General features: G+C 38.7%; 1 protein-coding gene across 1 annotated transcript in view; it reads right to left on the bottom strand.

Annotated features, from left to right (window-relative positions):
- LOC116399015 (netrin receptor UNC5D-like) overlaps positions 1-23,363 on the bottom strand; it is a 172,730-nt gene that overhangs the window by 74,181 nt on the left and 75,186 nt on the right. Inside the window, exon 2 of the mRNA XM_031875834.1 lies at positions 3,957-4,261. Coding sequence (XP_031731694.1) covers positions 3,957-4,261 — 305 coding nt within the window. The remainder of the gene's footprint in view (positions 1-3,956; positions 4,262-23,363) is intronic.

Raw genomic sequence — 23,363 nt, 5'->3', positions numbered from 1 at the left:
CAAATTTAATTTTGCCATTATCAAGCGTACGGCAATTTCACAGCACAGCAATCACACTATAATGAACTTCCAGAAGCAATTAAAGCCTCTTTCCTGTGGAGGGACCTTCATGAATACAAGAAAGACGGCTTTCTCACAGCCTCTAATCACAGAGCATTCCAGCCGAGGTGTCACATTGGCTTTGTTGTTTGCCAGAAATCCCTTCAGGAGGCTTAAGTCAGGTCCTCTAATCAACACACTTCCACCTGACAAAAAATAATTGGACTTAATTGGTATGGCCCGCCACTGCTTCCCTCACACGTCAAATCACAACCTCGCCCTGGAATCTCTCTTATCACAATTTGCTGAACATGAATTGACTATAGACCATGTTGTAACTGTATTCAAGCATCACTTTTTCCAGCTGGTCTCACCTGAGGGTCCACATATCTCTTCCGTGATTAGTCATGGTCCAAACATAGAATTTCTGAACTCCTACTCAATTTAATTGTTGAACATGAAAACAGAAATAAACAGAGCAAAACTGGGACTTGAACCCAATGAAAAAAAAATCTTAATTGTATAACAAGGAAGTACAATTTAGACTTTAAAACCATGATTAAAAGCATAATAGAGTTTAGAATTGGACCAGGTTTTTTGAGGCTTCTAAATAACTTAATATTACATAACATTTAATATACTAATAAGGAACAACAGGCCAATAAAGCAGGTGCTCTGCTGAGAGGGTTCGAGAGCGGAAATCTAAATTCGAAGTAGGACTCTATCAATACAGTAAAAGAATTAAAAGGGTACTCCGGTGAATTAGTAATGCCCTTTCGTAAAATTGGGAAACAGAGAATTCAAAATTGGTCCAACAGAGTTCGCGAAATATATTACTATGTGTCCAGCACCAAAAACACAGGAACCTACATATATCATAGATTGGTAGCATGCAGACTGTATGTCAGAAAAGGACATCACACATTGGTTTATGGACTACTGTTTTGAAGCCTAGACTTTGTCATTTAGGCTGTCGCCATCTTGTTCTTTTGGAAACAGAAGTGACACAAGATGGTGGAACTAAGTACAACAAACACTGATTAAGACATTTTTAGGCAACCAAAATACTCCAATTAACTGTCATGTACTGAAAACACACTGTAAAAGGGTTAAAGTTCAAAGACTAAAACACAGTCACAACCGAGTGACAAATGGCTCACGTGACTAGCGACTCAGCTGACTAGCGACAATCAAGACTTACGTCATAAACGACTCACATGCAAAGATGTCAGCCCTGTGTTCATTTGATTCAAAGATTGGAGGGCTGATTAAACTGTCTTCACAAGCCACTCTTGGAAACAAGGAGTCCAAAATGGTTCTCCCTGAACAACTCACAATTTGCTTTTAAAGAACCCTTTTTTCAAAGGGTTCGTTGCAAGGCTAACGTTTCCACTAAAAACCCTATCCAAACAACACTTTCCTGGAAGAAAGAGTTCTTCAAGACTTGTTGAAAGAATGGGTGTTAAAAGATCCTCCTAGATCCCTCAAAACTATGATTGTGAACCATGGTTGTTTTGGGTTGCACTGCACCAGATCAACCTTTGTGGACATAGTGCCAGAGGGCCCTGACTACTCTTTTAATTTAAAATCAATGTTGGGGTAGAGGACGATATATGGGCAATGTGGTCAATTGTTATAAACACATTTTAGAATTCAGAAATTATAGTTCAAGACTGCTTTGTGGATCTTTGGCAGGATTCATCTTTATCTTATTAATATAACTGAACATTCTGTTAGAATTGATATCAACTGCACCACTGAAATAGTAAAGGCGGTAGTAGAACTAGTTTCATGATATCCCCACTCTAAAAAATCTGAAATGATGAGTGTTGTAAGTTGCGCTTGACCACATCAGCCCAGCCCTGTAATGAGCTCTTCAAATTCCAAGGCAGCTGGATATGAGTCCAATGGTTGCACATATTAAAGCAATACCAGAATAAGGGTGCAAACGGTTCTATGGGAAAGGCAAACTAACTGTGACACCCTGGTTGAGTTCTAGACTATATAAAAGGGTTCTTCATATGGTTCTAGTTAGCACCTTTATTTCTATGAGTGTAAGATGAAACAAACTGCCCTTGATGTGTATAATTTTTGGAATGCCCCTTTAATACCAAGTAAGTTAATACAAAAGCTGAGACAACAAGTTTTCAGGAGCTTTAAAAAAGACTGACAAATAACCTTTGGGACCAATGTGGACTTTCCAAACCAGTACCAATATTTTGCAGTTAAATGTGTCAGTATCCACTTTTCTATTATCATGCCAAACTAAAAGGTATTCAGTGTTCCCTCTCAGAGTTTAATGAAACCCTCCACCCACACTAATGAAATGCTTCAAGGTAAGCTCTTTAAGGCAGCATGACCCATAACACCTATTCACTGGAAATTAACCCCAAAGGTAGCCTGAAATGAAATATTAATTAGAAAAATATGTGCAATACACTGGCAGTTTTACTGCCATTTTTTTAGCTGCAGTCTGGGAGGAACTCGCAGTATGTGATCATAAGAGAAAAGCATTAGAAAATCAGTACTATACATTTTTGTGAGTGACGACTTGTGTGAAACTAACTGAATTCTGCTGATGTGGCACAGTATCCCCCTCTGTCTAGCAATGCAAGGAGCTTAAAATAAGCACATACTGCACATATTGCTTGACCCAGCTATGATTACTGAAGCTACTTTGCCTTTGTTGGCTTTTAGGCTCAAACCATCTGAGCTATTTAAGGTCAGTATATGTCGCTGTGGTCAGGACCTGAAACCATCTACTTGCAGAGTGAAATGCTACATTAATGCATGATGAAATTAAATTATTTTTCCCTGTGTTTTCAGTGAGGGGACTGAATCTTTGTTTCAAATCCACAACAAAAGCCCTTCGCCTTCATGCACTTTCCAAGGACACTAAATGGCATATCTTTTCTGACAATGTGTATTGTATTGTGCTGCTGAATTTAAACCCCAACTTCTCAAGTTGTTGGTGAAAGTAGAGAAAACAATGCCTGTGCTCTAAACAGTAACTTATCACTAGATAAGGAATAAAAATCAGTTTCTTCAATGGATTCAAGTGAGGAATTTAAATTAGATACAGACAATACTGCAAATATTTTTCCATAAAAAAATGTATTAATTATAAATAAAACAGGGTTTTTCACTAGTTCTGAAACCCATAAGAACGCCGTGCCCTCTTATTATTCAGTCCAACCAAGTTTAGACATTTCCTCTTCTGGCAACACATTCCCACTCCCAACTCGTCAAATACCGCCTCTTGGTCAGTGTCACTTAGCTTCAAACTATCCGGTCGACATACCCCTCTAGCGTCAGTTTTGGACATGTGAGGGACGCCGTGTCACTTTTTTCTCGTTAGATGCTTAGTGTTGTACAAAATAAAACCTTGACTTGGTTTCACAAAGGACAATAAACAGCGGTTTACTGGGTGAAAGTACTATGTTAGTTTAACCCATGCAGACTTCCTTGTTATTTTAACCACGTCAGCTGCTCTGACCCACTAATACTGATGTGGATGGGTTTACTCCCGCAGCCCGGTACATAATGCGTTGGGAGTGAGACCGGGTTATGTCTGAAGGGCATAATCTCACACACTTTTTTATTGTTTAGATAGGGATCTGCTTGAAAAGCAAGGTGGTTGTTTTGTTCAATAGATAAAATAAGAATAAGAGTTTGTTTCATACACATTTTGTAACTTTTTGCAACTACATACACTAGTCTTCTTAAAAGTCTTAAAATCTTTGGAGAGGAAAGAAACACATTGCCAACAAAACAGAATGGTTTGATCCTCTGGTGGTCATCTTAACATTTCTGACCTGCAGCGGAGGAAAATGCATTGAATGCATCAGTTTCCGAGTATTGTTTCTGTACTTTGTGGAAAATTTTGTTCATTTGAAATAGCTCTGACCCCTCTATTAAGAATCATACCAAATCTTCAGATGCCTGCACACCCTTTTCTTCATATTAGATGTTAGCATTGGCTGGAAGAAGGCCGGCTTTATCTTACCAGTGTTGAGGTCCTTATACTCCTGGGAAAAGTGCTCATTCTGGTGCACCCATTCCCCGTTGCACTTGAAAAAGATCTGTAAGGCAGGCGCGGCTCGACACCGCAGCTTAATGGGGTTGCTCTTGACGATGTAGGCGTCCTCCGGTTCCTGGATGAAGTGTGGCAAGGTGCCCTGCACCGAGGGTAGGGTGTCAGGCTGAGCATCCCCCGTGGCACCTGCAAACCAACACCTTGGTTACTCCATCATCCCACATCTCTTTTAGAAGAACAATATTGAAGTGAACAATAGCAAGCCAAATTAATTTCAGTTAGAAAACACTTTCAACTCCATTTTGTCTTACAAACAACAATAAAACAGCAACTGCTTGCCATTTTAGAACGATCGCTCAGTGGAAAATGGTTGAATTCAAAAGCTAACATATTATAGAAAGGAACAGTATACAGAGAATACAATTCGTCCCCCACTGTAGCAAAACTGTTCTCCTCAGAGCAATTTACAGATGAATGAAACCAGAGCGGACCAAGTGGAGAGGAATTAGGAGGGACTGATTACCCAAAGTGTGCCAGTGGAGTTTGAATACATCTCAACTCTGCCACAAGGCCTGGATTTTATTCCACACATATACAGCCTTTGTGCCACCGCCAACGTGCCACAGTGCCACCGTGTCTTTAACAAGAATTCACAGCAGGTCATGCCCCTCTCTTTTCAGGTTGGCGAGGCCAGTTCACGACTATTGTTCGTCGTGGCAGCTCATAGATCTGAGCGCATATTGAAAAATGCCAATCTCAGATTGTGAGAGCTTGATTTACAAGGGAATTTTATTTTCTAGTTTGAAGGTAAGTCTCGACCTCACATGTGCTTGCTTCCTCACAGAGAGCTCTGCGGGCTGGGTAAATAAGTAACAGGATGTTTGTGCTCCTGCCATCCCCGGGATCCTTTCTTAGAATTATACCTCGGTCCCATCAAGGCAGCCCCAGCTAAACTATTCAGTGCCGTAAAAATCCCATGAAAGCTATTATGCCCCGCCATCAAATCCAATCCTGTCCCCTGAAATCGAATCGGCCCTCTCACCACCTCTCTCAATCAATGTTGTCCTTGTTAAATGGGCAAATGAATGGATGCAGGTGTAAAGAGAGGACACACATAAAACAAGCAGGCGGGGAGGTGAATGAATGGAAATACTATGCAGACATTACCGACTGCAGGACACGTATATGTTTTTATCATATCGCTACAACACACACACACATCCTTAAGCTATTCAATACACCTTTAATACATCCTAGAAAAGGAAAAAAAGCAGATGCATTCTCATAAAACCCTCCATTAGGTAGCATCGTCAGTTACATTATATGTTTAAACATGCAGTGAGATTTGCTTTGTGCTGTAAAAGCAGGTAGTGGCATTGAATTATAGGCGAAAACTAGTTATGTAACCGAATGCCAGAGGTGGAAGTGACTAATTACATTTACTCTGGTTAACAAAGTTGTATTGTTGAGTATTTTAAAAAATCTGTAATTTCACTTGTACTCGTATTTCCATCTCAAATATTGTACTTTACTACATTTCTCAAGTGTTTCTGCATAGATTTAAGTGTGCGGGTATCTATTCTACCAGTTTGAGCTTTTTTGGTACTTCTATCACCTTTATTTAAGATAAAGCCGGGTGAAGCGGTGGTTATCCTGCAAGTCTCTATGGAGCCTCACAAGGTACAGTATGCTACTGTATTTTTGTAATTGCAAATTTACTGTACTACACTATATGCAGCTGTTTCAATAGACATTTGTAAAGTTCATCACTGTATGTATTGTACTGCATTAAAAAAATTTTGTAACTGCACATCTACTTTTTGTAGAACTGCAAGGCTGCCACATGCAGGTGGAAGGAGAGCTATATTCACTCAGGAGCAAGAGACCGTTATAGTGGGCATGGTCCTTCAAGATAATTTAATACGACTCAGAGAAATCCAGGAACGAGTGATACAAGACAACACACACTTCCAGGGAATCGACAGTGTGAGCATTTCCACAATTGACCGTGTCCTCCATCGTAACAGGATACGAATGAAACAAGTATACAGAGTACCTTTTGAGCGCAACTCACCAAGGGTGAAAGAACTGCGAGCTCAGTATGTGCAAGTAAGTGTACATTCAGACACATTTACTGTAATCCAGATTGTCTACAGTACTGCCACATACACATACACAGTACATGACATTACTCTTCAGTACATACAATGTATGTGAATCAGAAGTGCATACAGTAGGCCTAATTGAACTCTACAATATAGCACTGTCTCTGTACAACTTACTAAATTCTACATACATTATATTGTATTCCTACACAGACAATATTTGACTTGGAATCCTTGGACAGACCCCATGAGTTAATCTTTGTCGATGAAGAAGGCTTCAATCTAACAAAGAGGAGAAGGAGAGGCCGAAACGTGATTGGACAGCGGGCAATTGTTGAAGTCCCTGGTCAATGAGGTGGCAATGTCACAATCTGTGCTGCTATCAGCAACCATGGTGTTCTACATCACCATGTTACACTCGGGCCATATAACACCCAGCATCTTCTAAGATTTCTGGCCAATCTAAGAGATATTTTATTGGAGCAGCAGGGTCAAGAGCTAAATGAGAATCCCATTCCCACCAATGTGATAGTGCTGGACAATGTCAGTTTCCACCGAGCTGCTCAGGTAAGGGAATGGTTTAACATCAATGGTCAGTTTATGACCTTGTACCTCCCTCCATACTCGCCTTTCCTGAATGCGATTGAGGAGTTTTTCTCCTCATGGAGATGGAAAGTGTATGATAGACAAACCTACACCAGAGTAAATCTGCTGCAAGCCATGGAATTAGCCTGTGGTGATATAGGTGAGGAATCATGTCAGGGCTGGATACGGCACACAAGAGGCTTCTTCCCCCGTTGCCTCAGGAGAGAAAATATTGCTTGTGATGTCGACGAAGTGCTCTGGCCTGACCCAGCCCAAAGACAAGAAGAAGCACATTGATGACATGTTGACTCCTTTGATTTTTGTCCCTTTTACTGTAGTATTGTATACTGTAGTAGGCCTACAGTGCATTGTAGGCTGTATAATGTACAATAAACAAATTGTATGGCCTTGAACATCGTGCTTTCTATTTGTTACAGTAACAGTACTGACTGCTCAATAGATTTTGACTGGTTGCAGTTTCATATCAACAAAGAACAAGAATTATAGTATCACAGAGACAAAGGACACGTTTGTGAGATGCAGGGTACAGTACTGTAAAAATAGGGGTACAAGGAGGAGGAAGAACAAAATAAATTTCAAAGAGCAAAGCACAGTAGTAATTTCTGATCAATTTTGAGCTACTGTAATAGAACATGTTTTCGTTCATATGAAATTTGTTTTGAGATTAAAAATCTTCTTCTCCCTGAGAACTATATGTTTTGAACAATGTGTTTTCTATTTATTGGTGTATTGTTTACTGACTGCTTGATAGTGTATATTATTTTGATCACTTTGTTTATGATTTGAGAGCAGTGTTTGATTTTGAGCACAGGTAAAACTGTTTTGAGGCGAAAGTTTCATTTTGCAAGAGGATTCAGAGGTTTTGTAAATAGTGCTTGAAGATGAGGTTTTGTGTTTACAGTTTTGAGAAAATGGGTGACCGTTTCAAGAAATGTGTCTTAGCAATCGAGAAAAACTGTAACTTCCTCTGTTACTGTAAAGCTGTTAGAATTGTGGCCTATCTTCTATTTGCAATTAATATGCATTCAACCCAGTTCAATTATTTAAATAAAAATGATAATCTACTCTGGCTAAAGTAGTTTATCAAGAGTAAAATAATATCTGTGATCTATACACACCTCTGCATTAGCAACCTGCTGAAATGAAGGTACAGGCTCCTTAACCCTCTCATTACTTCAGGGTTCTTGGGAGCAACGTGGGACTGTTGGGACTGTTAGTACACTGGCTGTGGTCATCACAGTGAACAGTGTGAACAGTGTGATGAGAGGGCATGTGAGCCCTTGTTGCTGTAGTTCATCTCCTTGGAGCAGAGGCTGCATTTAGCATACCCTGCCTTATCAATGTATTTAAAATACTGTGACAGCAGGAAGCTGTACTCACGTCTGTTTAGACCTCCACCTTTATCCAGGTCCAGCTCCACTCACAACTCAGCCCTGCATCAAGCTGCGCTACAGACAGCCTCCTCTCCCTGAAGCTCTCTGACCTCATCATCTCATCATCTCATCAGTATCTGGGCCTCATGTTTCGTGGTCATGAAAGTTATTCTGACCACGAAATCATCCTCATTCTACTTTGAGTTAAAAAAACAACAACCTGCAACCAGATGCGCTGGTGTTCCGGTTTAACGTTAATGAGTGACCGCGTGAACTGAACCGGAACACGGACTGCGGTCATGTGGTCCGTCATCCGCGGAACCTCGGTTACGTCAGCCGGCACTTGAAATGTAATGCTCGTCTATTCGTGGTGCTACGGTACGGGTGCTTGGATAGCCCAAAAAGCCCGGAAATAGACCTATATTTCATCAATAATTTGCCCAATTTGTTAAAAAAACAACGTCATTTTGTACATTATATGAAATCCAACAATAAAAAAATCTGAAATTACACTGCTGTATAATCTTTAATTGAAAAAGGGTTCGAAAATTATAATATTGCCTAATAATAATCTTTGATCTGTAAAAAAATACATTTCCTTCAATGGTTAGCTAAAATTTCCGTTGGAGTTCTGTTCATGATGACCCCATATATTTCCATGTCCAATATAATGTAATTTTACTGTACAATCTTTGAGAAAATTAAAGGCAAAGTCAGCTCAAATTACATTTTGATATTTATAATTTCCCAATATTTGACATTTTATAAAACATAATCCTTAAGAGGTTATAACCATTGAAATATTGACTTATGTCAATATTTCACTTGATTGTTGTTTATGACAACCCTCACTATGTACATGATTATTGTCTTAAAATATTACTGTACAGTTTTTGAGAAAATTAAAGGCAAAATCAGCTCAATTTACATTCATTTTTTAGAATTTTCCGATATGACAGGTTATAAATACACATCCATAAGAGAGTTTACAAGAAACTTTCCTGCCAACAGAATTGCTGTCATATATTGTGCAGTTAAGCCTTGATAAAGACATGGCAATGCTTTACTTGGACCATGACTTCGACAGTGTCGTTAATATGATGAGGCTCTACAAATCTGTTGAACACGGAAGTGGTCTTGCAAAGAGACTAAAGGAGCTATTTAGTGAAAATAGCAAGTGGATGATGTCCTGGGTACTGCCTAGGAATATGGGCTGTGGCCAATTTAAAATCCTGGACATTTTTTGAAAGACACAGCCTTAACTCTTGTGTTTATGGTTACAGCAGCTTCAAGTGTGTTTGTAGTTTAATGTACTTAACCATTTAGAAGAAAAGTGTTTCTTAGACTATCTGTGGCTAGCTGTCTTTTTTTGTGAATGCTGGTAAAGTTCTTGCCACTATGGCTTCTTCATGAGTCGATTTTGTTAGTTAGAACTGAATTGTTTGTATGTTTGAAAATTGTTGTATTGTTAAGCTATATGCTGTGCATGCTTTTTACCTGATGGCTTATTTAAAAAATAGTCACTTCAGCACGATGTCACAACCCGGCTCAAAAGGCCGCAACATGAGGTAGACAAGATGAGTATAAAAGTAATCAAATAGACATTAATTTAAGAACAAATAACCCAGCCAGCCAGCCAGCCAGCCAGCCAGCCAGCCCACACAGGAGACAGAGAGGAGAGACCCCCAGCCAAAGAAGAGTGTCAGCCTTTAAAGGTGGGACCTACAGCAGGCCCAGGTGTGGCTCATCAGCAGCAGATTACCATCCTGAGAGACAACCTGAAAACAGGACACAGAGCCCTGGTGGAAGGGAGGGTTCGTCACAATGACAATTAAAGATAAAACTTTATAGCAATTGCAATAATTTTGTCTGTCTTTCTATACAGTACAAATGAGCCTAATCATGATTGCATAAAGATAGAGCTATGTGTTTGTGTTTTGTGTGTGTGTCTGCATGTAGGCATGTGTTTGTGTTACAACAATCTTTTTTACAAAATGGTAAATGTATTACCCTTAGAATGTTTTTTAAAATGCGGGTTTTAGTGCATGATCAAGTGAAACTGTATTCAATTTTTTACAATTTTCACAAGACAAAATTAAGTAAATGTAAAAATGTTACTTATGTGCAGTACTTAAATACATTTAATGCAGGCTAATTTGTTAAATTCCAACACATACAAACAGAACTGATGGTAACAGACAGAAAAAAATAACATATCCAGGAAAAACATCTGAGAAAACAGCCAAGACGAGGATATTCCTTTTGCTCCTACCAGCTGTTTTTTTTTGTTATCTACCTAAATATTCTATTTTAATTCATATTAAACACCTAACATGGCCTTTGGGACAACAAGAAAAGAGATGGTGCAGGAACGTCGACACGTGGCACTTAAAATAGTCGAAGCATCAGGTGTGTGACAGCATTTCTTCATATTTATTTATACTGTGATATTGTACTACTAAAGATCTAAAATGTTTCTAAATTAGTTTTTGACATCGAAAACAACTGTGCCATGTGTTCTGCCACAAAGCTACCCACTCCAGGACCTGCTATCACTGAATGGGTAAGGTGTTGTTGTAGTTAATTGTATTTGTGCATTTGTTAATGGATCTGAGTTTTTGTTTTGGCATTTTGTAGATTTAATTGAGAATGGAATGGGAATGGGAATGTCATGTAACAAAGGTCGCCATTCAGAGTCATATCAGTGATATTGCGGTTTACTCCTCTAACACTAGGGCACCTCTTGTTTTAATCTTGGCAATGCAAACAAGATTGGTGTACCTTCTTTTGAGTTTCCAGGAATATGTGTGCAATTTCAAATTAACTAAATACATAGGACAAAGAGGCTTCATTGTCCATCACAATCTCAAGGAACACTTGCTATCATCTGCACCAAGCCACTCTGATATGTCCATATACTCTGCCTTGCTCTTTTCCTTGCATTTGCACCATGGCAGCTGGCAAATTCAGATATAGGACCTGTCCTATTGTTGATTGTCAATCAATAAAAACAACATTGTAAAAGCTGTGACCATGACAATAACAATGTCCCATTTGATTAAATGATGAAAATAATTTCAAATATAAATAAAGTTTGCTTTTGGGGTGAATTCCTGTTTGTCTTTACTAAGTTGTTTCAATTTTATCCTTTTTCAGATTCAGTGTGACAGCTGTAACAGATGGTTCCATGCCGATAGCCTGCAGATGGAAAAATCCCTGCTTTTAAAAATAAAAAACAATGACTGGAAATGCTGTTTGTACAACAATTAAATCCACATACAGTATGTGTTCCAACTGAATCCGAATCCAAATACATTAGTTTTAGAACAATGCCTTTGATCACCACCACACTAAGGAGGTACGTAGAGGGAGGTAGAGCTATATATGTCCAAAATGACACAAAAGACCAAGGCTTTTACTAAGCTTAATAATATAGACAATCAAAACATTAGACATACAGCAAAATTACATGGGATTTTTAATGGATGTAGTCGGAGTGATCATGAACAAGAATCCATTGAAAATGTACTAGAACCTCTTAAGGAACTGTTTAAAAAGGTATAAAGGATTATCTTATCATATCTTTATTTAACAGTTTAAAATATGAGGACATTATGAATATCATAATATCATTTGAGCGGACTTTACATCTAATTTTCTCAGAAACTGTACAGTAATATTTCATGACAATATTCATGTCCATAGTGAGGGTCGTCATTAACAAGAATCCAGTGAAATATTAACATAACCTCTGAAGGATTCATTTTTATAAAATGTCAAATATTGGGAAATTATGAATATCAAAATGTCATTTGAGCTGATTTTACATCTAATTTTCTCAAAAACTGTACAGTAATATTTCATGACAATATTCATGTCCATAGTGAGGGTCGTCATTAACAAGAATCAAGTGAAATATTGACATAACCTCTTAAGGATTCATTTTTATAAAATGTAAAATATAGGGAAATTATGAATATGAAAATGTCATTTGAGCTGACTTTACATCAAATATTCTCAAAAACTGTATAGTAATATTACATTACATTTGACATGGAGATACATGGGGTCATCATGAACATAACTCCAACGGAAATTTTAGCTAACCAATGAAGGAAATGTTTTTTTTAGAGATCAAAGATGATTATTAGGTAATATTATAATTTTCGAACCCTTTTTCAATTAAAGATAATACAGCAGTGTAATTTCAGATTTTATTATTGTTATATTTCACTTAATGTACAAAATGACGTTGTTTTTTACTTGTTATATCAAATTGGACAAATTATTGATGAAATATAGGTCTATTTCGGGGCTTTTTGGCTATCAAAGCACCCGTACCGTAGCACATCGAATAGACGAGCATTACATTTCAAGTGCCGGCTGACGTGACCGAGGTTCCGCGGATGACGGACCACATGACCGCAGTGGAACACTGGAGGGCTGCATGTTTCATCACGTTACGTTTTTTCCTTCTAAATCGCGATAATGACGAACGTTAACAGTCGACAAAGTTCCGCATGCAGTGGACGTTAACTTAACCCAGCAAGTCTGAACGGTAACGGAACATAACGTAACTTAGACTGTAACGGAGGGAAATGAAGACGCTGTACACATTTGAACGCTGATTGGCCAAGACTCGACACGTCAAAGATGTTCTATTACGAAGATCACGACATCACATTTTCTCCTCGTCTCACTCCAATCTGAGAAACGCTGGCTGGCCAGTTGACAACCCCCCCCCGAAAAAAAACCTCTACGGATCTACACGATTCACGTGGATGATATCTTTTTGATTCAAAACGGTGAATTTCACCGAAAAGTGACAAGTTTGCAGGTATGAATATAACAACTGGTGTTGTACTGTTTTGCTGATGAACTATGAAGACTGAGTGGAACATCATGCTTAAAGAGAAACACAGTCATACAAGATAAAAGAACGTGCATTATTAGGCTCCAGATCAGAGTCAAATTCCATATTTATAGGCCAAGATAAAATGCCTGAAAACGTAACATGACCATGTTGTGTCGTAACTTTATTTTTGTTTTGACAGAATTGTTTTGTGTATCGTTATTTTATGGTTGTACTGTCATATTTGACACTTGTAAATATTCATAATGCTTTAAAGAACAATCACAACACTGTATCAAGCATTTTATAAGGATTTATAAGGCCAAATAACACAAATACACTGATCATTTCCAGATCAGTGTATTATCATTTGAATAGTTGTAATACTGTCATGGTTTAGGCTTTGCCCCCTGTGTTCCTGTGTCTCTGTGTCTGTCTGTAGCTGTGTCTCAATTCAGGGTCTGCATCCTGCGGAGGCTGCACTCGTAGACCGGTTGCATCACAGCGCTGCGACTAGTGCTGTCCCATTTCGCATTTTTGTTGAAGAGTCCTTCAATGCAGCCTTCTCGTCGGAGATTTGGAGGACACATCTGATGTATGCTTCGCGGCCCAGCATATCCCAAGATGCATTGCGTGCCGGTGCGCTATTACCGGCAGCTCGGCTGCCTGCATCCGACCGTAGTAAAGCCTTGTAAATTAACTTTTAAAAACTTCACTTTCAAACCTCAGAGGTTGAATAATATCTTACTGAGTTTGTGATGATTTTACAGATGATTTATACTTCATATCATGTACATAAATGGACCAACGTGAGCACAGGTAGACAGGTTGTGAACCTGAAATATCACTTTAAGTCCGGTAACGTTTCAAACGTTGAGATTAACTACACGAATACACTGAATTTGAGTATTTTGCTGATTCTGTTCATGTTTTGTTACAGAGAGCCAGGAGCTGAGGGGAGAACAATGGACAAACATTCAGCAGCCGTAGCTTTGAATTAAGACATTAGTCCATTTGTAATATCTCCATTTGACCATCCTGTACTTAAGGTTACAGTTACATGAGCTCTCATCCTGTACAATAAGCCTTCACTAATAAGACAACCAGTAGATCCTTTTGATGTGTTAATGTTGCTGTCACAGAGATGACAGTTCTGACTGTTACCTTTTTATTTTATTTATTTAAATTTACATAAGACATCCATGTAAATGATTTCTATGTGAATATGTATATATTCTGCTGTGTAAAATGTGTCAATCTTCTAAGTTTGCATCCCTGTGTGAACATTATTGATAAATGTTCAACTTATTTAAAAAATATAAAGTATATGCATATGTGTTACTGAGAGTTAATAAACACGTTTGCTGACATTTGTTTTGCTGCTGTTAATATTAACTGTCTTGATTGATTTCTTCTGCCTTAGGATTGCTATATATATGTACATGTAAATATATATGTATGTGTGAATGAAATGAAATAAAGTTATTGATAAATTAATTTAATTACCAGAACTATAACTGATTGAAAATTAGTTATTAGTAACTGATTTAATTAACTGATTATTAATATAGAAAAACAATATTATGAAAAAGATGAATTAATTATTGAATATATGATAAAAAACTGATTAAAACACTAAACTAAAACCTTTCCAGTATATATACTGAATAGGTTTTAGTTTAATGTATTTATATGTATATATATTTATAATCCTGCTGAGCAGGGATTATATATATATACATATATATATTTATAGTGTGTATATTATATATATATATTATATATATAATCCTGTTGAGCAGGGATTTTAGGGACGGGAGCAGCAAGAGGGGGGCGGGGCGGGAACAGCTGTTGACGCAAACAGGAATTCCTCTGTAGCGTAGGCCGTCTCATTTCGGAGACCGCACGGTCTAGCCTTTGCGGTCCTCAAAGGACGCGGCCCACGTAGACCGCGAAGGCTGGGTCCTCCGAAGGATGCAGCCCCTGAATTGAGACACAGCTTGTGTGTGTGTGTGTGTGTGTGTTTCCCCTAATTGCACTCATCCTTCTCACCTGCCCAGTCCACCCAGGTGCTTCAATCTCCTCATCACCCCACACATATATACTCCCCTGCTTTCCCTGTTCTTGTTGTCAGATCGTCCTTGTTCATTCCCCCGTCTGTTCCTTTATTGTGTCTCCCTCGTGTTTTCTCGGTGCTCCAGAGTTTACTCCTGATTTGTGCCTTTCTTTTATTTGTGGATATTTTTCCCCACTCTGTTGGAGTCACTTTAAGTTTGTTTTTGATCTTTTTTCCAGTAAAGTTCCCTAAGTTTAAACTTCACATCGTCTCTTGTGTCTGTATCTGCGATTGAGTCCCGGATCTGCCCCTCGGCTTGACAAATACATTATAATCATTCATAATGCAGTATAAAAAAAGATTATAATGTATTACTTTGTTACTTGACCTTATAGGTCATTGTAAAATGCTTTATAATGTGTTCTGATTATTGTTATAAAGCATTATGAATAGTTATTAGTGCTCATAACAATAACTATATTGTGCTATAAGCAGATTATAATGCTGTATTTACTAAACTGTATTATTATCTTTGCAGTAAAACAGTCCTATAAACAGATGGAGATTAGATTTTCCTTTAGTGCTGATGTATGACGGCGGATGAGAGGGACACAACTGGGAGATGGGTTAGGCCCTAACCCATCTCCCAGTTGTGTCCCCCTCGTCCGCCATGAGGGCGGACGAGGGGGACAACGTATGAAATCGTTTCATTATTTCTATCTGAGGAACCAGTGCACACATGTGATGAAAAAGTGACTCCTGTCAGGTTTTTCATTTCTTTCAAACCCTGTTTCCTTTTTGTTTTTAATATATTTACAACCAATTACGTGTTCATGCCATACATGACATTTAAAAAAACTAAAAACAATGTTGAGAAGAGAACGTGCCGAGGAGAAATAATCCTCGCGTGATATCTTGGTGTTTAAAAAGCCCCGGAGTCAGAGTTTTGCTTTCAGAGCGACGGCGTTTTTTGTCCGTTGATATCACCACACGTGGTGGCAAACTATCATGCCAGCTACCACTAACTGTCATGAGGTCGTCTTCATCTCAGCTCTTTGCTGTAAAATGTATACATCATCTGGATCAGATAGATCCTTTTTTGAATGTTCTTACAAGGAACAGTTTATTATGACAACTTGCAGGTAATTATCATTCTCATCTTTTGGCAAACTGATGGATTTTCAAAGAATGTAAGAACTGTGTAACCTGGTGCGACCTGTGCCTTGTCAACACACATCTGTGGGAGAGCTATTTTGAAAAGAACCATCGCTGCTGCACGTCTGCACTCTGTCCTGCTGTGACTCCGGCAAACTTTGGAGGCATTTTGTTCCGAAGAAGCAAATCTTCTCGTCCTGAGCACACATTATTAAGAAAACAAGATGGCTCTTACATGAGCGGCAAATAATAAAATATTAAGATCAGGCTATTTCACTAATTATATCACTAGTAGAATTCTAATTTTTCTGTGGAATACTTAAAAGCGGTGTGGATGAATAATGGCGACTATTAGTTATAATGCAATTTCAACAAAACTATTTTAAATTCAACTCTGTGAATTACGTTAGAGTAATGTGATAACTTTTCACAAACGGGAAGTGAGATTCCAATTCAAAATCCAGTAAATACATTGCAGATACTAGCTGAGGTCCGCTTGTTTGTGTCTTACTAGTTGGATAAAGGGTTTGTAACAGTTTGGTCTCTGTGCCTTCAGTAGAGAAACCGGCAGGGGAAGGAGGTGTGGGGAGGTTGTTGCCCTCTACCAAAAGGGGACAAATGCTAGCACACAGTAATTCCAAAGATGCTTTATTTACATGTTTTGTGTTCGTAGATTTGCCATCGTAAGTCTACACTAGTTAATAATCTGGCATTTTGTGGCTGTCAGTCGGTTCTGTCTAAAATCATTACTGTTTTTAATAATTGAACACCGGCTCATCAAAGTTGGTATTGTGTCTTTATATATAGTCAGATACTTGCATGTGTAATTAATTATTTTATTGACATTTGACCAAAATTAAGCTCAAATGGAGTTACGAGGTTTTTGACCAGCAAATGTCAAGATACACGTTATGTCGGTCATTAATTAAAGTGACCGCTCAGATGCAGAGGTCATATGGTTAGCTAGCTACGCTGATCTCAAGTCGACTTTCTTCAATTTTTGTATAAATGTAAATCACTGGATAATTCTACTTCTTCACATGGCTACTTTGCAATTAATGATGAGGGGTTACAAGGCAACTCTGTCTCTACAAATTATGTTGCACTACAACTAAACAGCTATTTTCAATTATGTTTTAAAGGAATTGCAGTTGCAGTTTTAAACGCATCATTAAAGTTCATCAATCAACAAAACTATTTATTTCATCAATCAACAAAACTACACAGTAATGCTTTGACAACAATAAACTTGATTTTGTTAAAGCATCAAAACTACTCGGTTAGGTTTAGGCTACAAAACTACTTATTTCTGTAGAGGCAACAAAACTACTTGGTAAGGCTTAGGCAACAAAACCACTTGGTTATGTTTAGACAACAAAATTACTTAGTTATGTTTGGGCTACACAGCTACTTGGATCGGCTTAGTTAACAAAACTACTTGGTTAGGCTTAGACAACTAAACTACTTGGATAGGTTTAGTTAACACAACCACTTGGTTATATTTAGGCAACAACATTACTTGGCAACTAAACTACTTGGTTAGGCTTTGGCAACAAAACTACTTGGTTAGGCTTTGGCAACAAAACTACTTGGTTAGGCTTTGGCAACAAAACTACTTGGTTAGGCTTGGCAACAAAACTACTTAGTTATGGTTAGGCAACACAACTACTTGGTTAGGCTTTGACAACAAAACTACTTAGTTATGGTTAGGCAACACAACTACGTGATGAATCAATTTTTTTGTCTTTAGTCTGTTATGACTGATAATTTCAGGAGCATCAATGCCAGTGCTGACTACAGATCAAGAAAACAGCTTGTATTGCGTTCACAAGCTTATATGGAAGCCTGCAAATGAAACAGAAATTGTTCAACCAGAAAGAAACTGCTTCAACATAATTTATAAGCACTAACATATTTAATGGTTGGGGCATGTAATTCTCCAACACCTTCCTCGCCACTGAGCATCTTTACTCTAATCAACTAATTGCTGCTCTGATGAATAAAAATAACCCAACGCTGCCGAGCCCAGACGAGCCTCTCCTTTTACTCTATTTTTTTCACATTGCAAAACAACTAATGATGTGCCTTGTCCTTTTCTCTGAATGTTTAAACATTCACCACATTGAAAGGTAGCAGATAATTGGAACAAGGTGACAATTCACGCTCCATAAACCTGGAGCTGTAGCGGTGGCTGCTCCGCTCTTAATGGATGCTCATAAATATCAGTCTTAATGAAGGAAATGAGTGTGGCGCCAATAAGTCACTTATTTCCTCATTACGCTGGTTAATTTTAACACTGCCTCTAAAATGCTCCCCCAACCTATCTGCTGCCAGTCACAGGTTTCCACCTGACTTAACATGTGGCTCAGTGCACTGGACCTGCAGCTGATAAAGGCCCTGGGTATCACTCCGCATACAGGGACACGGACGACATGGCGGCGCTACTGTCGGCTCAGGCTGGCTGACAATGCCTGGGAGTCAGGGGACCATGTTGAACAAAAACAGATTCAAATCAACAATCTCTTAGAGACATGCCAGGGCAATGAGCACTACATGGCCTGTTTGGATATGCAAGGAAGGATTGAGACAGTCTAGATTTTAATGACGGGGTATACAGTCATGCATCTTTGGACTTTTGAAATATTGACTGCAAAACCATTCCTCGGGAAACAAGCTCTGCTAGTGGACCCGAGAGGCTGCATTGTTTGTTACAACACAAAGGTGTTGGACCACAAGCAGCATAATGAGAAGTTTGTGAAGTTGGTTCTGAGGTCACGGGGTTCTTGGTAGCATGAATATGCTCGGCCAATCTCTATGCAAACCTGCCTTTTAAAGTGCAGATGACAAGACTTCACAGAACCAGAGTCTTGAAATAGCTGTAATGCTTTCAATACAAAACAGTCCCAGATGGCTCTCATGTTGATCATAGACTGCAAATAATATGGACGTAGTCTCCGTGATGTCTCCCATAGGTTTCAGTGGAGCCTTTGTGAAGCTCAAAGTGGGTGGCTCTGGATGTCGCCATCTTGCGACACAGTGTAACTCTTGGCTCATCCAAAAATGGACAAAGAGGTGGATCGTCTATGGAGCTGAGGCGGCAAAGGTGATGTAGCAGATGAGATAGCTTGCTACCTGAAACGGCACCCACCTGTCTCTCAAAGTGCCCATGCCCTCAATTATGCCCAGCTTTTGGAGAATTAAGACTCGCTTTTGGAGTCAACCTCACGTGCTACTGCAGTTTTTGGCACTTCTGCGTCGGCTTCATTCCTCTGCACGGTCTCGTACTGATAACAAGACTAGAGAGAGATTTGACTGGTGTGGGTAAACACCATAGATCACCATGTTTGTGTGTGCACTACCCACGGTGCCGATTTTGGGAACAAACTCACTTTTATTAGCGCATACTGCCATCTTGATGTATTACTTGTGTCTGAAGAGAACTATCGCGTTTACTATGAAACACCGGAGCTCAGGGAGAATTCCCGGTGGGCAGGTGATTGGCCAGGATTGCCTGCCCAGCAGTATACAAAATTCAAAATGAAATGTGTAAATCAAAGCGAAAACGACACGAGGCAGAACTGTAGACCGTCAGCCCCCCTGCCTGCTGAAACTTGATAGTTTGACCTCTGCCTGTCATCACACGTGACTGGTCGCATGCGCGTACGCACCGTCACAATGTTCATTCAGTGTGCTGAGTGGGCGTGAGCAAGCAGACAGGAGAAGAAAGAGATGAGGTGGAGCAGAGTGTATTAAAAGAATGGATGTATGAAGAGAACTACATACAGCGCTGGAGGCGATTGAAAGGAGAAAAGCCGTGCAGGAAAGTGCAGCTTTTACAAAATTACAGATACGTTCATGAACAAGGGACATGGTTAGGAGCATGTCATACTATCACAGCTACCTTTCCTGGGTTGATTCAATGTTTTTAAAAATGATAAATTGCACTACACTTAATCAAGCTCTGTAGGAAAGCAGGAGATGTGTGTGCATGGAAATGATGTTGAAACTAAAGAGCTGAAGACTTAGCTCTAGTTACCCACGGCCACCAGACGACCCATCACCCATTAACGCAAGACCCATCCCAAGACCCATCGATGCAAGTCCAGTCAAGCAGGGTATCCATGTCGTCGTGGAGATGCAAATCGCCATGTAGGGCTGAAGGGCAAACTGAGTCAGGCCATGTGTATGTAAAAGGGGCTCTAGTCTAGTGGAGATACCCTGTCATTGATTTAAACTTCGACTCAAGGGAATTATTGACCAGAAAATGAAACTAGGTCATACAGATGATTAGAAATCCTCTGAGGATCATACTGAATTTCTTCGTAATCCGACCAGAAGTTGTGGAGATACTGTATTACCAGGGTGAAAATCTGTTTCTTTTTTCTTTTTTTTAAACAAGAAACAAGATGATGTAATATGAAATGTGTTAGAGTGTGTTAGCGTTAAACGACTACACAGAAAGCTGCTACCATTTTATTTCTCCAAATCTACCAGAAAGGGACTTGGCAAAAGCACAACTGAATGTGATTCTCAAACCGTTCCCATTAAAAAAGGTGAATGATGTCAGACAGGGTTCTTTGATGATGTGTCTCAAAAACCACAACCCATTCTTGCCACTAGATTTGACAGCTTGCCTCATCCTCAATCCTTTGCAAACTCTTCTGAAATGGTCACTGGAAGAGAAGGGTTCCTGAAAGATCATGCTGACAGCACTATAAGCTTTTCCTTGCCGGGCCTCCTGACTGAGATGGACATTATTATTGCACACAGCCGCTCCACAGCCAAAGTCCTTTAAAACCACACATTCTTCCTCTCACATCCACGGGGATCACTGGGGACTTCTCATGGATTTTTTTTACAGGAGCTGAGATAGACGAAGGGCAAGGATGAGGAGCGTCAGCAGTGTGAGTACCGGCTTTACATGGTGAGCACTCTCTCAGCTTTTCAGCGGGAGCCCTCCTTATTTGAAAGGCAGAGAGTCGGGAGGTGTCAGACTAATCCTTGACACTAAAGGAGAAAGATTGGCCGAACAAAAAATGCAGGAAAAGGCTCTGCACGCGGCAGGACTGAGAGACCGCTGGGTGAACTCGGACGGGACTCAAAAACACACACTCCCATCTGGGATACACTCTGTCTCACGCTAACCTCAACATGAACTCTTAACAGAAATCTGATTCAAATCTCGAAGGGACCAGTAGTTTTGCATGCTTCGCTGTATGTACTTTACATTGTTGCGAAACCATTTCCCAAAGCATACCATCTATTTTAGGATACACTTCCTACTGGTTCCTCTGGTTTCGGTTTATTCCAGTATAGTATATATGAAAACCAACAGACTTGGCAACAAGGAACAGTAATCCATCAAAGTGCTTTTAGCTGCCTTTGTTATATATATATATATATATATTAGTGCTGGGCAAGTTTACGTGTTATTATCGCGTTAACGCCGACAATTATTTTATCGTGCATTAACGCAGTTTTTTTTTTACTATTATTAAGTGGACATTTTTAACACAAGAACCGGCCGGCAGCGAGCGGTGAACAGCTGTTTGTGTGGCGTGTTCATACCAAAAAAGGCAATGATTAATTTAAATTATTTTTTTCGAGGTTTTAAAGTGTTTTTGTGTGGAATATGTTTAATAAGCATCATTTAGTTATCGCTACTGAGAATTTAACAAACATAAAAAACATGACGTAGATCGGTTTGCAGTTTTCAAGGTGTATATTTCAAATTGCATCCATTACACACATGAAGATAAAGTTGTGAACACCGGCTGAATATCTATTATCAGAATCATTATAACTGTATTATAACTGCTACTGTGTAAAGGGAATACTGCTGTTAAAAAGCACCTTATTTGTTTAAAGTGTTTGCAAACCAAATGTTATTGCCCTTTTGTTCATATAGCAGTACTTTTAAAATAAAAGTGCGCAATACACTACTTTTGAATTCATTATTGAATTTTGCACATAACATTGCGATTAATCGCTAACAAATCATGCGATTAATCACGATTAAAAATTGTAATCATTGCCCAGCACTAATATATATATATCACTGCGGTATTATGCAGTTGTGAGGAGGTTTTAAGATTTTGAAATTGCTCGCTAATTTCTAATGGGAAACAGCTACAATAGAGACATGTTTGCTGACCAGCAAACAAGAAGATCAAATACACAGTATCAAAGTCATGACGTCCATTTTTCCTCAGTTGGTTGTCTTACGAGTTTGATTTTCTAACAATGCTCATGAATGTATTGCTATTTGATGGTCTTTACTCAAATCATAGATGTAGATGATAGATGATACATTTGAGACAACAGTCAGTTAATCAATAAGTTGATTGACGGAAAAATTTGTTGGCAGCAGTTTTGCTAACTAATTGAAGTAATTTTTTCAGCAGAAATGCCAAAAAAATCACTGATTCATTCAACTGAGCGAAGGTCGATCAAATCAACCCATTCAGAAAAGTCTGGACACGCCACTGGTATAGTCCCCATCATAACCGATAACAATGAAACAGATCAAATCATTTATAATCCGATACCTATCATTGACAAATATGTTCTGAAGCTAAATGTATGGGACTTGTATAACTACACTTACTAGGAACTGCATGCTGTAAAGTATGGATGCTCAAAGTTCAACAGTAAATACATAGAGAAGACATTCTGAAATAAGTAGGAAAAATGTATATGTACTATATTAACAAACCAAGGATTAAAAAATGTCAAATCATAATTATGAAATATCATTTCATTATTAATTATATTATTGTATTGGAATATATCATCATTTGATTATAGACAATTGTATATCAAAATGGCCATTTTCAAGTCTGTTGTAATTTCACATTTTAATCTTTCTTAATAACACATTCATGTTATGTTTAAATTTTAAAGGAATACTTAACCCCCAAAATGACTATTTATGTATCAATTACTCATCCCATGTTACATTGAATTCTTGTGGAAGATTTTGTTTTTCTCATATGTCTCCACGGAGTGAGCATTAGACTGATGAATGAGATATGGATTATACTGCACGAGTTATGTGAGAGTTTGTAAACGAACATTTCAATATAGTTTTGGTGTTGTTAAACGCGGCCCCCATTTACTTCAGTTCATTAACACTTTTCTC

This window comes from Anarrhichthys ocellatus, unplaced genomic scaffold (genome assembly GCF_004355925.1).
Source record: "Anarrhichthys ocellatus isolate YVR2014 unplaced genomic scaffold, GSC_Weel_1.0 scaffold97, whole genome shotgun sequence".
In the NCBI taxonomy this organism is placed as follows: domain Eukaryota; kingdom Metazoa; phylum Chordata; class Actinopteri; order Perciformes; family Anarhichadidae; genus Anarrhichthys; species Anarrhichthys ocellatus.
This window is presented reverse-complemented; position numbering and strand designations above follow the sequence as displayed.